Here is a 12,585-nt window from a genome sequence, read left to right as displayed (position 1 = left end):
TATTCTTCTGAGGCTTCAAACTCATTCTCAAAACCAGCACAATGGCCCATGATTGGGCCAGATTTAAATGAAACCCAGGGAAGAGCTGGAAGTCGGGTGGTAGGAAAGAAGCAAGGCAGAAGAAATCCAAGGACCAACTTACCAGAAACAGGTCTGGGAGCCTAGGGTTAGGCCAGACCCATTGCAAAGTTCTCCTGGCAGCCCTCTTGGCCCTCTGCCCAGCTCCCCAGACAAAGATCACCCCACATTTAATGTCTCCCCTGCAGGCAAATCTCACAGAATCCTACATCTGCCGGAGAGTGACAGTCTGCACCATCCTTTGGGCGGCGGGAATGCTGAGCACAGCCCATCTCAGGACAAAAGTCTTTAGACAGCCTGATGGGCTCCTGGGGAACTCAACACCCTACGCTGCAGGTTACCCCTCCGCCTGGCCCCTTGGCGCCCAGGGGGTGCCTGCACAAACCCTTTGGAGGCCAGGCATCTGGGGTCTCACTGATACTTTCCACATCTAGATGTAGGCCTCTCTAACTTTTTATTCTCACTAGATACCACACTTACCTGAATTAGCTCAAAGAACTTAGATTTCGGGTCTGAGGAAGAAGGAGCAACTCGAGCCTGGTCTGGGATCTGAAAACAGATAGCAAAGAGCTTTGATTTTCAAATGTACTTTTTTAAAAGTATTTTTAAAAGATTTTATTTATATATATTTAGACAGAGGGGAGGGGAAAGAAAAAGAGAGGGAAAGAAACATCAATGTGTGGTGGCCTCTGTTGCACCCCTCTACCAGGGACCTGGCCTGCAACCCAGGCATGTGTCCTGACTAGGAATTGAACCGGCAACACTTTGATTCATAGGCCAGACTCAATCCACTGAGCCTCACCAGCTAAGGCTCAAATGTACTTTTGACCAAGGCTGAGTTAGTCTATGTAGGCAAGGGGATGGGTCGGAGGAGTGGGGAAGAGGAAGCAGCATGGAGCACAGGAGGCCACAAAGAGGGGCATAGAGGAGGACAGTGCAGTCACTGCTCCCTTTCAGGCCCTGTGGTAGCACACCCCATGTGCCACTTCCCTTTCTCTGCTGGCTGTCCACTTAGGACGACCAGTAGTGAAATGATACCTATTCCTCCACCACTCTTGGCCTTTATGACCCAGCTGCGGGGCCAAACTGGCAGTGAAAGGGCCAAGGAGGTAAAAGCCACAATGCTGAGGCTTCCAGCTCTGGAATGCTGTGAGAGAAGGCAGATGTGTTCTGTTCTGTAGGAGACATTAAGGTGAAATGCTTGGGAGTCAAACCTATTCTTCTCTACAGCCTCCCTGCCATGGAGCAACAATGGACTAGGGGCGAGATGCTCACCTCCCAAAGACGAAGGCACTGTTTCCGGATCTCTGCCTGCCGAGGCTCACTCAAGGTCCTGGGAAAATGAAGCCAGCAAGTAATTAAAACCTCCATGAGGTACAAGGAGTGTGCGTCTGCGCACCCCTCAGAACCCCAGAGAGAAGAAGCCCACGTGCATAAACGTGTGTGCACACACGGAGGCCGTGCTACCATCAGCCCAGGGAGCTTATCACACTCACATGGCTCTGCCTCCTGCAGACGGGAGTTCGGATGCACACAAAAAGGGGTGACCTTCCCTCACCGCCACAAAGGGAAAGGAGACTCCCCACCTGACCACCTGGATGCCTACCTGGGCTTCCCACACACCCTTCCTCCAATAACCCATGGGTACATCCTGGCTCCTCTGCTGACACAGGCCCCAGTAAATCCATCCTGGTGGATATCACTGTGCCGTAGAAAGCTGAATTAGCTTATGCTTGCCGCTACTAGAGGTTTTCCCTAACCAGTCCTGCTTTTCCTCTCTGACCACTCTTTATTCTGTGTCTCCTGAGTGATGTATTCTACACTCTCCAATACACCCTTAATAACTATTCCTATATCCTCTTCCTAGAATCTTATCTTCCCAAAGACATCATAAAGCCTTTGAGGGCAAGGTTCATGCCATACGTTTCTCTGGCATCCTTCACAAACCACAGCAGAGCAGGAGATAAAAGAGTACAAATTTTTAAATGTTTGTTGAAATGAAATAAAGAGCTCAGGGGGAGGAGCAAAATGAAGAGATCCTCCCTTGAAGTAGGGGAATTCTAGAATATGGGCAAGACTCACGTGTCTTGAACAAAGGCATGGATTTTGGCCAGAGCTTTGATCTGCAGACTACAGTGTCTAGAAGAAAAAAAAAAATCTCAGAAGGATTACCAAAAAATACAGCCAAAAGACATCAGGACAGAGAAGTTTAGCAGGAGCAATGACCATCTATATTTAGGGGAGAGGCTGAAGAGTTGAAAAAGAACCCCCTCAACCACACCTCAAAGTACAGCTCCGTGGGCCTGCTGAAGGCTGGCGGTAAAATAGAGAAATGAATCAGACTCTTCACACACTCGGGTGCTGCTACAAGTCCTGCGGAAAGGATGGTTCTGGTCCCATCCTTACCAGCGTGAGAGCAGTGGTGAGTTGATTCTAAATAAAGCAACAACAGAGCACAGACCTAATTCACAGACTAAAGTGACTTAACCCGCCTACACTAACAGCTGCCCTTTTTATTCTGGTCTCCATTTTTCTTGTATATACACTGTCTGGAGTTTAATAAAAACATGAAACTCGTGATAGAGCAAGAAAAGGTGACCCACTGACAAGAGAGAAAAAAGTGCGATGGAGCAAGACCCAGAGATGGTCCAAATGTTGAAATTATCAGACAGGGCCTTTACAACAACTGAAAAACACGTCAAAGGATCTACTGGAAAAGGTGTACAACATGCATAAACAGACAGAGAATATCAACAGAAATATATAAACTATATTTTTTAAAGCAACTAAAATTATAGACTTGAGAAATAGGATGTTAGAGATAAAGAATGATTTTGATGGGCTCACCAGCAGACTGAACACAGTAGAGGAAAGAATCAGTGAACTTGAGGATAGACAAAAACTCAAACCGAAACAGAGAAAAAAGTGAAAACTGTAACAAAGCATGTGAGCTCTGTGGACAATAACAAGCAGTGTAATGCAAATATAACTAGAATCTCAGAAGCAGAGGAAAGAAAGGACATATATAATGACAACATAATAACTAAGAATTTCCCCAAACTGATGAATGATGTCAATCTACAGACCCAAGGTGAAAAAACCAACCCCAAGCAGAATCCATAATTAAAAAAAGAAACCATATACAAACACAAAACACATCAGGGTCAACATGCTGGACACAAAAGATAAGGAGAAAAGCATAAATGCAACAGATGCACAGGGAAACAATGGCAAGACTATTGGCTGACTTCTCATCAAAAACCAAGGAAAGCAGAGAACAGTATCTTTAAAGTGCTGAAAGAAAAGTAATACCAACTTCGAAATCTCTATCCAATGAAAATATCCTTCAAAAGTGAAAGGTAAAAAAAAAAAACATTTTTCAAAAGACAAAAGCTGAGGGAGTTAGTCTCCAGCAGACTGCACTACAAACACAGGCTAAAAGAAATCCTTTAGGGTGAAGAGAAATGACTCCTGGTTCTGCAGGAAGTAATGCAGAACACCAAAAAGGGTATGTCAGTAAATATCAAGAAACCTTTAAAAATAAATAAATACTCACACACATATGTATCTTTAAATCTCTTTGAAAGACTGTTAGACTGGCCGGGTGGCTCAGTTGGTTAGAGCGTTATCCTGATACAGCAAGGTTGTGGGTTCGACCCTTGGTGAGAGCACGTACAGGAATCAACCAACGAGTGCATGAGTAAGTGGAACAATAAAATTGATGTTTCTCCTTCTCAAATCAATAAAAATTTTTTTAAATAAAAAATAAAAGACTATAGATTGTTAAAAAAGGCAATGTAAAGTAAGATTTTTCTATGAAACAAGAGCACAAAAAAAGGAGGATTACAAAAGCATGTTTACATCTGGTGAGGTTCTTACATTGTTCATGAAGCAGAACACTTTTTGAAGAAGCTATGATAAATTAAAGACACATACTGTAATCTCTAGAGTTAACAACTGAAACATAACATACAAAGAGCATTAAAAGAAAAAACCCCAAGAAGATAAAAAGAAATACTGCTAAAAATACTTAGTTTGCTTCCCCAAAAAGTAACAGAGAAACAGAAGGCAGGATAAACAGAAATCAACAACCAAGACAAAGGATTTAAACCCAAACATATCAACAACTGCAGTCCATGTAAAAGTACCGAACACCCCAATTAAAAGGTGGAGACTGGTCCTGGCCAGGTGGCTCGGCTGGTTGGAGTGTCCAACCAAAAGATTTCAGGTTCGATCCCCAGTCAGGGCACATAAGGGAAGCAAACGATTGATATCTTCCCCCCAGCCTCCATAAAATCAATACACATATCCTCAGGTGAGGATTAAAAAAAGAAAGCAAGACTGTCACACTAGATAAAAAAGGTAAGACCTACCATATGTTACTTATTTAAATGATTTTATTTATTTATTTTCAGAGAAGGGAGAGGAAGGAAGGGAGAAAGAGAGGGAGAAAAACATCAAACAGTTGCCCCTAACATGCACCCAACCAGGGACCTGGCCCACAACCTAGGCATGTGCCCTGACAGGGAATAGAACCAGTGACCTTTTGGTTCATGGGATAATGCCCAACCCACCAAGCCACACCAGTCAAGGCCCAACCATATGTTATTTACAAACACAAACGCAAGATGAAAATAAAAGGACATGAAAAGGACATAAAAGGACATAAACCACGTAAATACTGAACAAAAGAAAGATGATGTGGCCACACTGCTATCAGACAAGTAGACTAAGGGTATACTAGAGATATGGAAGGACACGCTACACTGACAGGAGGTCATTTCTTTAAGATGACAAAATAGCCTTAAATGTATGTGTGCCTGCTAATAACAAGGACCCCAAATATATAAGGAAAACTAATAAAACTAAAAAAATAGACAAATCATTTTAACAGCCTTCTTTTAGCTACCAACAGAAGTAGTCAATATCAGTTAAGATATGTAAAATTTAAAAATCACTATGAACCAACTTGACAACATTAACCTTCATAAAACACTATACTCAACAATAGCAGTTGGAATATTCACCAAGATAGATCATATGATAGGCCAGAAAAAAAGTTTCAATACATTTCAAAGGATGAAAATCATACAGAGTATATCTTAGAAATCCCAAAATATCTGGATATTAAATATCACACATGTACATAATCCATTAAATCAAAGAACAAATTATAAGGAAAATTTTAAAAATATTTTGAATACTGTAATGATGAGAAAAGATATCAAAATGTGGGACACTCAGATTAGCAGTCCTTAAAGGAAAATTCAATATAGATATATGTAAATGCTATAAATGATTGATTAAATAAAAGAAAATTATTAATTCCTTTTTAAAAAACATAGTTATTTATTTTTAGAGAGAGGGGAAGGGAGGGAGAAAGAGAGGGAGAGAAACATCAATGTAGGAGAGAAAAACAGCGATCAGTTGCCTCTCGCACGCACCCCAACCAGGCACCTGGTCCACAACCCAGGCATGTGCCCCCCCTGGGAACTGAACCAAAAACCTTTAGCTTTGCAAGATGGCACCCAACCCAGTCACAGTGGTCAAGGCTAATTCCTTTATGCTTCTTAATTTGGGCTCAATTTGCTTTTCTTTTTCTAGCTTCTTGATTTTAGACTCTTTTTCTTTTCATATATTTATGTATGAATTACAGGATTATAAAGAGAAATATATAGCACTTAAATATACATATATATTTAAACCAGACAAGAACTTCAAAAGAATACAGATTTAGAGACTAATATCCCTTATGAACATAGACACAAAAATCATTAATAATATATAATAAATCAACTCTAGCAACATATGAGAGTGTAACTTATGATCAACTTGACTTAATCTAAAAATGCAAGATCTGTTTGCCATTTGGAAATCATCAAAGTAATTCACTATAAATGAAATAAAAGTAATTTCTATAGATACATAAAAAGTATTTGACAAAATTAAACATCTAGGCATGGTAAAAACTCTCAGCAAACAAGGAATAGAAGAAAACTTTGTCAACCTGATAAAAGATATCTATGAAAACCTCCAGCTAACACCATATTTAATGGGTAAACATTTCACACTTAAAACCAGGAACAAGGCTGGGGCGTGTGCTCTCATCACTTCAATTTAACATCACACTGGAGGAACCAGAAGTGCAACAAAGCAGAAAAAAAAAAAGACAAACACCATTAGGATCCAGCAATTCCTTTTCTGAGTATTTATCCAAAATAACTGAAACTGGGATCTTGAAAAGATATTAGCATCCCCATGTTCATTGTAGCATTATTCAAAATAGAGAAGATCCAGAAACAATTTAAATGTCCATGGACAGGTGAATGGATAAAATGACCTTATTCAGTCCCCCAAAAAAGCACTTCCACGGGCTCACTGCTACTATACAGCTCTCCAACCTACCATAAAAAACTTGTTTCTAACGCTTGCCCCTAAAAAACTGAGCCAACTGTCACAACTTCACATTACCACTACCTGGGAGGAGGAAAAACAATTAAACAAGGTTTAAAAACAAAACAAAACAAAACACACAACAGCATTCGAATCACCCATCTAGGGAACTCATGAACTGGCAAAGGCTTTGGTATCAGAAACTTCCAAAACCTGTCATGTACTTGCTTTCCAGCCACCTCCCGCCTCCAAACAGGACTCCACAAGCCAACAACCAAGATGGCCTTTTACAAGCAAGCAATTAAAGGGAAATTACTCCTGCCACCAGGGACACATGATGAGGCTGCTCTTCAGGCCCCCATGGGCAGGACTATGGCACCCAGGCTCCCACTGGCCACCCTTGTGAGAGGGCATGGGAGCAGGATGAGGGTCCCCAAGGTACTCTAAGTCCCAGGGGGCCAAGAACAAGCAGACCAAATCCAGTTACCAGTTTTTAGGGTTGACAAATTGATACCAAGAGCCAATCATTTAGTCCTTCATTCTTTGGCCTTCCCTAATATCCTAGTGGTGCCAGCAAAGAATACCTGGTTTGCTTACCTCTCATTGGACCGTATCATGTAGTCAGTAAATTCATGGTCTCCCTTGATCACTTCCAGAGGGACCACAAGGTTGACATCGGAACCAGTGTTTCGCAGCTGGTTGAGTTTAATATTGACTGAGAAGAGGTACTCCCGCACATCATCTATGCCCACCTTCAGGCCCTTGCACACCACATACCTGGCAGGAGAAAAATTTCACTCCATGATCAAGGACTTTCTGCCAACATTCCTCCTCCCCAAACCCCTGGAGTCATGAAGTTTAACAGCCTTAAGTCTATACACAAGGAACAGCACAGACTCTGTGCTGCAAAAGTTCACCTCAAATCCTTCCTTTTTATGTTGGACTGTATTTCTACTCTTTATGGCCGTGGTTCCCAAGAGCCCTGTGCCAGGGTGGCTGCATCACCATCACCTGGGGATTCTGATAAATTAAAGACTCATCAATCAGACATTCCAGGGATGGGGCTCAGAAAACTTGTGTTTTTAACAAACCACCTAGCAATTCAGTTTGGCTGCATCTTCTCTCACACTGTGCATGGGCACTGCGTCCTACCTAGGATACTTCTGACTGGTGGTCCCCTTGCCCTGTCCCAAGCCCTGTCTCTCCAGGTGTCCCTTTTATTGATCACCTCCTTCTTCTTGGGCCAACCCAAGGATCCCCCACATAAGTGTGGTGAATAAGGCTTGTAAAGAAGGAGGCAGAGGCTGAAATGGCATATCACAGACCCACTAAGATCCAAATCCTGACTCCTCTGGGCTTAATCACTTCTTTCAAGTCAAGATTTTTAATGTAGCCTGAGGGAACATGCCAGAGAGAGGCACCAGGATTTGTGTTCTGACATTTAGCCAACTACTCGGATTAAAATGGAGAGGAAAACCTCACCTCTCTGAGTTGGCCGGACGGCTGGTAATCGGCTTAAATAGACACACTCGTTCAAAGCAGCAGTACAGCAGGTAGATGAGCCCCACGCTGAATGGTGTGAACAGATCAAAGGTTTTACAGATGAAGTGGCCTCCTGGATTAGAGAGAAAATACCAACAACAATCAGTAGGTTCTAGTCCAGGAGGCGGGTAAGGTGATCTCAGGGAGTAAATATGACCAAGGCAGGGACTCAGAACCTGGGTCCATCAAAAGTCAGATGCAGTTTAAGGGTCCATTTAGCTTTAGAGGGGACTTAGAGGATTCTGCAGCACTTTCTTCCCTAAACTCCTCATTCAGCCACCTGTCACCTAACATGAGCAGGTTTCTTGTTTTTAACTTCTGAGCCAGCCCTTATGCATGCTCTTTTCTAACAGGGCCTCCAGCGGGTCCTGGGGTGGGGAGAGGGCTGCGGGAGCGTCACCTGTCCGGACCACAGAGAGCGCCATGAGGAACTGACAGAGCAGCAGCTGCTTGCTCAGGATCTCTTGCAGGTTCTCCTGTCCCTCCACGGAGAAACCCTGAAACGATAGCACAAGACTCGGGGTGGGAAACATAAGCAAAGGAGACTGAAAAACACCCCTATCTCATCTTCATTAAGATTTCTTCAAGTGTTTTCATGGATCTCCACCACCTGACTGATAAAGATACAACTCGGCATTTGAATTATTTTGGCAGGTCATATGATTCCTTATAAACAGGACCCAGGCCTGACAACTGGAGATGGTCCAGAAAATTTTAACACGCACTTAAGAATCCAAGGGAAGAATAAGGCAGAACAGAAGCAAAGCCCTGGCTAGTCACAAGCCAAATACAGGAACGATGCTCTGGTGAGTCTGAGGAGACCCAGGAAGTACGTGTGGCGTGAGTGCTCTGCTTGGGCTCCCTCAGCCTCTGTGCTGACTGCTGAACAGGCCCCAGTTTTGTGACAGGAGAAAAGTCAGCAAACTTCTGACTCTCGGTGATCTCACTTTCTCTGCTGAACAAAGATTTACTCATAAAACCCACTTTCCTCTTCTAAGACCATGAAGTTTCTCCCTCTAGCTGACAGGGTCTCTGGCCAGGATGTTTGTTCAGAGAATGTATGTTGCTGTTCTTGGAGTGGTCTCCTCCTGGGAGAGCCCCGCAGGGAGCAGAGCCAAGCTCACAGAGAAGAAAAGGAGGCTGAGGGCTGGGGGAGGGGAGAGGGCAGCTGTTTAATGGGCATGGTCTCAATTTTGTAAAATCAAAACACCCTGAAGATCGGTTTCAGAATAATGTTAATGTATTTAACACTACTGAACTGCATACTTACAAATGGTTGAGATGGGAAATCTGTTACATGTTTTTTACCACAATAATTTTTTAAAAAGTAAATGAAGCTGTCACTCGTTAAGCTGGCCCCAGCCAGGCCAAGTTCCCTGACTCAGTCTTATGAAGGTAATAGCTAAGTGATCCAAAAATCAAAAAATGTTTAGCAGGCTCTGGCTGGTACAGACTGAATGCCAGCCTGTGAATTGAAAGATCGCTGGTTCGATTCCCAGTTGGGCCACATGCCTGGGGTGCAGGCTGGAGACCCAGGTTGGGGGGTGTTCAAGAGGCAACCAACTGATATATTGTATTTCTCACACATTGATGATTCTCTCGCTCTCTTTTTCCCTTTCTTCCTATCTCTCTAAAAATAAATAATAAAATAAAATCTTTTAAAGTGTTTAGCAATGTGTTCTAAATTTATCGATGCTCCTCAAAATGCATGCCTGTTTATAGGGTCAATCAAAAAAGAAGGAAAAAAGCGGCCCAGGTCACTGGTCTACAATGCTGAAGAAGGAAGACAACCCGAGTTTGCCACTCCAGCTGCCCGACTGCAACGGGGCCTCCCAAGCACTGCCAGAAACACACACACTGCCAGAAACACGCCGGCTCAGCCGGAGCACCGCCGCCCCCAGCCCATCTGTGTTGTTGCCTGCTGTGCACAATGCTCTGAGAGCCTATGCTGGCATCCTGCACATCCCTTCATCTTTCCACAAGCTGATACTTGAAAGGCAACCCAAGCTGTTCCAGAGGTTTTCCTCAACTCTAGTCACGTGACTCTGGAGTAACTGCCTTATTCTCTGTCCCTCCTCTAGACTAAGTGGTGTCCCACTCCAGAAAAGACTACCTGCCACATCAGACTAGTGGGTGAGAAAGCAGCAGTGGGCTCCTCTCCGTACTTCAAGCAGCTGCCCAAAGAATGAGGCTCCAAGAATATTTGCTTTAGCCCAGCCACTGACTGAAAGCTGCTGTGGGTTCCCTGGAGCTGCTGCCTTTGGTTACGTGCTCATCTACCAGCCCATCCAGAGGCCTAGAAGCGGCCGTTGTATACACAGCCTCTGCCAAGAGCGGCACCCAGGTGACAAACGATGGACATGCTCTTCCCAATTTTGCCTAGTTCACCTTAGTCATGGTCCTTACCTCACTGGGCCTCACAGCTGACCGGGGCCCTTTGAAGAAGTGAGCTGAGAGGGGCCACCTGCTCCAAGCAAAGGTGTCCACAACATCACTGCCTTGACAAAGTTATCATTGAAACATATGCACAAAGAATAGAAACATAAATCATGCATCCCCTACTATCTGAATAGTAAGCTAGCACCTTCCAGGGCAGCTAAAGGGCTATCATAACAAAACAAAAACAACTCTCAAGCCTCTTATGTGATAAATGCCTAAAGCATCAGCCTATGGAGAGCAGAACACCTACCCCATCAGCCATCAGAAAGTGGACTCCCTTTCGATCCGTGTTATCCAGGACAAAATTCCGGAAAGCAGTGATGTTCTCAGGGCGGGTGATGTCTCCATCTCCATCGACCCCACCCTCGCCTGCCGGACACAAGGCTCACATTAATCTCGTTGGTCTTGTGCATCCCAAGAGCTGGGGCAAGAGCTCTCTGGGGCTGTGAAAAAGCTACCAGATGGGTCACGAGGTCCAGGAGAAAAGCCCCTGTGAGGAGCAACTCTCTGCAGGACCCCTCTTGCAAGGCTGCCTTGCAGTGATGCACCAAGAGGCAGAAACAGGGCCCTGCTGTATGTAATAAATGAAAAAGATGTTAAAGAGATGAAAAGGAGTTAACCAGCCAAGAATCAGCAAATGGAACAGAGGGCCTTCCTCCCCAAGGCCAACACTGTGTTTAAAGCACCTACACTTCAGAAACAGTGCTGACTTTTTAATAAGGACTGTTAAGAAAGGACTTAGAATCTGCTGTCAAATCACAACAATCAAGACCGAGTAGAGGGAACTGCTATGAGGTTGCTGAGCTGTCTGTTACCAATACTTTCCACAGCCCCGCACCAGGCTGGAGATGGGCATGGGGTGTGTATGTTAATAACCCTGCCAGTTCTCAGCCAGAGATCAGGCAGTTTCATTATCTCCTGTTACCAGAGAAGAAAGAAGGAATGAGTATGGTCTGGATGAGAGTTTGCCTAGCAGAGTGTTTAACCTGTATCCCGCAGGCCTGGGGTAAAAAGGGACAGCCCAGGGGAAACTGAGACCTTCATGGCATGGGACTAGGATCCCCAAGCTGAGAGACTGAGGAAAGAAAACATGGCAAGTGGATAGTAGCTGCTACTGACCTAAAGTCCCCACAAAAGACTGTCCCATGTCCCCTTGTACCCTCTGTGTCCCTACCGTAGTAAGGTTCAAAGAGTTCGCTGGAGGCTGAGTAGAAGTCCTCCAGCTTGAAGTCATTCGGGCCCTTCAGAGTCATTCCAAAGCCCTTCGCGTGCCACTTCTTCCTCCACAGCACGTACTCCGAGAAGCCACCTGGGCCTGCACAGACGTCAGCGAAGTACAGAAGCTCAGCTTCCCGGTCCTTCACTAGGGGTTTCTGCAAAGGCAAGTGGAAGACGGGGGAGAAAGAGAAAAAAGATGGCTCAGTGGGGAGTGTGGGGGGGGGGGGAATCAGCCTTTCCCCAAGCACAAGGCAGAGTTCCCGCCAGGACCACGACACCCAGGAAATGCAACTCTGTGACCGCCACCCTCCGGAGTTGCCCATCCCCACCTCGAAACACCCCGACACCTTCCACACCAACAGGCCTACCTCAGACTCCTCATAAACTCATCTTAATGGGCACCCGAGTGTGCATTTTTTGTTTCTCAGCATCCTTTTTTCACCATATCCTGCCTTACAAGAGTCCTACCAAGCAGAACTGATGTATTACACGCAAAGAAAAAGACACCAAGACACAAAGCGTCCTGTTTCCAACCAGTGTGCAGCAAAGGTAAACCAGGAGCCAGTAGGCCTGACTGCCACACTAGGGTCTTGCTGTCCAACCCACGTCTGGGGGCTCTGACATCATATGCTGCAGTCACAGCACCTACCTGCCTTCCCAGACCACAGCCGCTACCTCCCTGCCCCCCTTCCTTCCTAGGCTCTCCCGTTTTCTTCAATTACCTTTTTATTTTGTCATCATTTTAGATTTATAGAAAAGTTGCAAAGACAGAGCCCTCATATTCCCTTCACCCAGTTTCCAGTTTTACTGACATGTTACACTGCCACTTGTCAAAGCTAAGAAACTAACATTGGTACTCTACTACTGATTAAACTCAGACTTGATTCGGATTCCACTAGAGTCCTTGTTCTGTTC

At 44.6% G+C, this 12,585-nt stretch overlaps 1 protein-coding gene across 5 annotated transcripts in view; it reads right to left on the bottom strand.

Moving 5' to 3' along the window:
• CMTR1 (cap methyltransferase 1) overlaps positions 1-12,585 on the bottom strand; it is a 44,708-nt gene that overhangs the window by 8,637 nt on the left and 23,486 nt on the right. For 4 of the 5 annotated variants that reach the window (XR_004902733.1, XM_028508839.2, XM_036024054.1 and 1 more), the window contains 8 exons: positions 11,627-11,825; positions 10,703-10,821; positions 8,414-8,510; positions 7,954-8,086; positions 7,069-7,248; positions 2,161-2,217; positions 1,354-1,411; positions 559-627 (listed from right to left, as the gene is read on the bottom strand). Coding sequence is in view for 4 of the 5 variants with exons in the window: in XM_028508839.2 (XP_028364640.1) it covers positions 559-627; positions 1,354-1,411; positions 2,161-2,217; positions 7,069-7,248; positions 7,954-8,086; positions 8,414-8,510; positions 10,703-10,821; positions 11,627-11,825 (912 nt within the window). In the remaining variant the exon portion in view is untranslated. The remainder of the gene's footprint in view (positions 1-558; positions 628-1,353; positions 1,412-2,160; positions 2,218-7,068; positions 7,249-7,953; positions 8,087-8,413; positions 8,511-10,702; positions 10,822-11,626; positions 11,826-12,585) is intronic. The other variant, XM_036024055.1, reaches the window with a different exon arrangement.

Source organism: Phyllostomus discolor, chromosome 4 (assembly GCF_004126475.2).
Source record: "Phyllostomus discolor isolate MPI-MPIP mPhyDis1 chromosome 4, mPhyDis1.pri.v3, whole genome shotgun sequence".
Taxonomy (NCBI): Eukaryota; Metazoa; Chordata; class Mammalia; order Chiroptera; family Phyllostomidae; genus Phyllostomus; species Phyllostomus discolor.
This window is presented reverse-complemented; position numbering and strand designations above follow the sequence as displayed.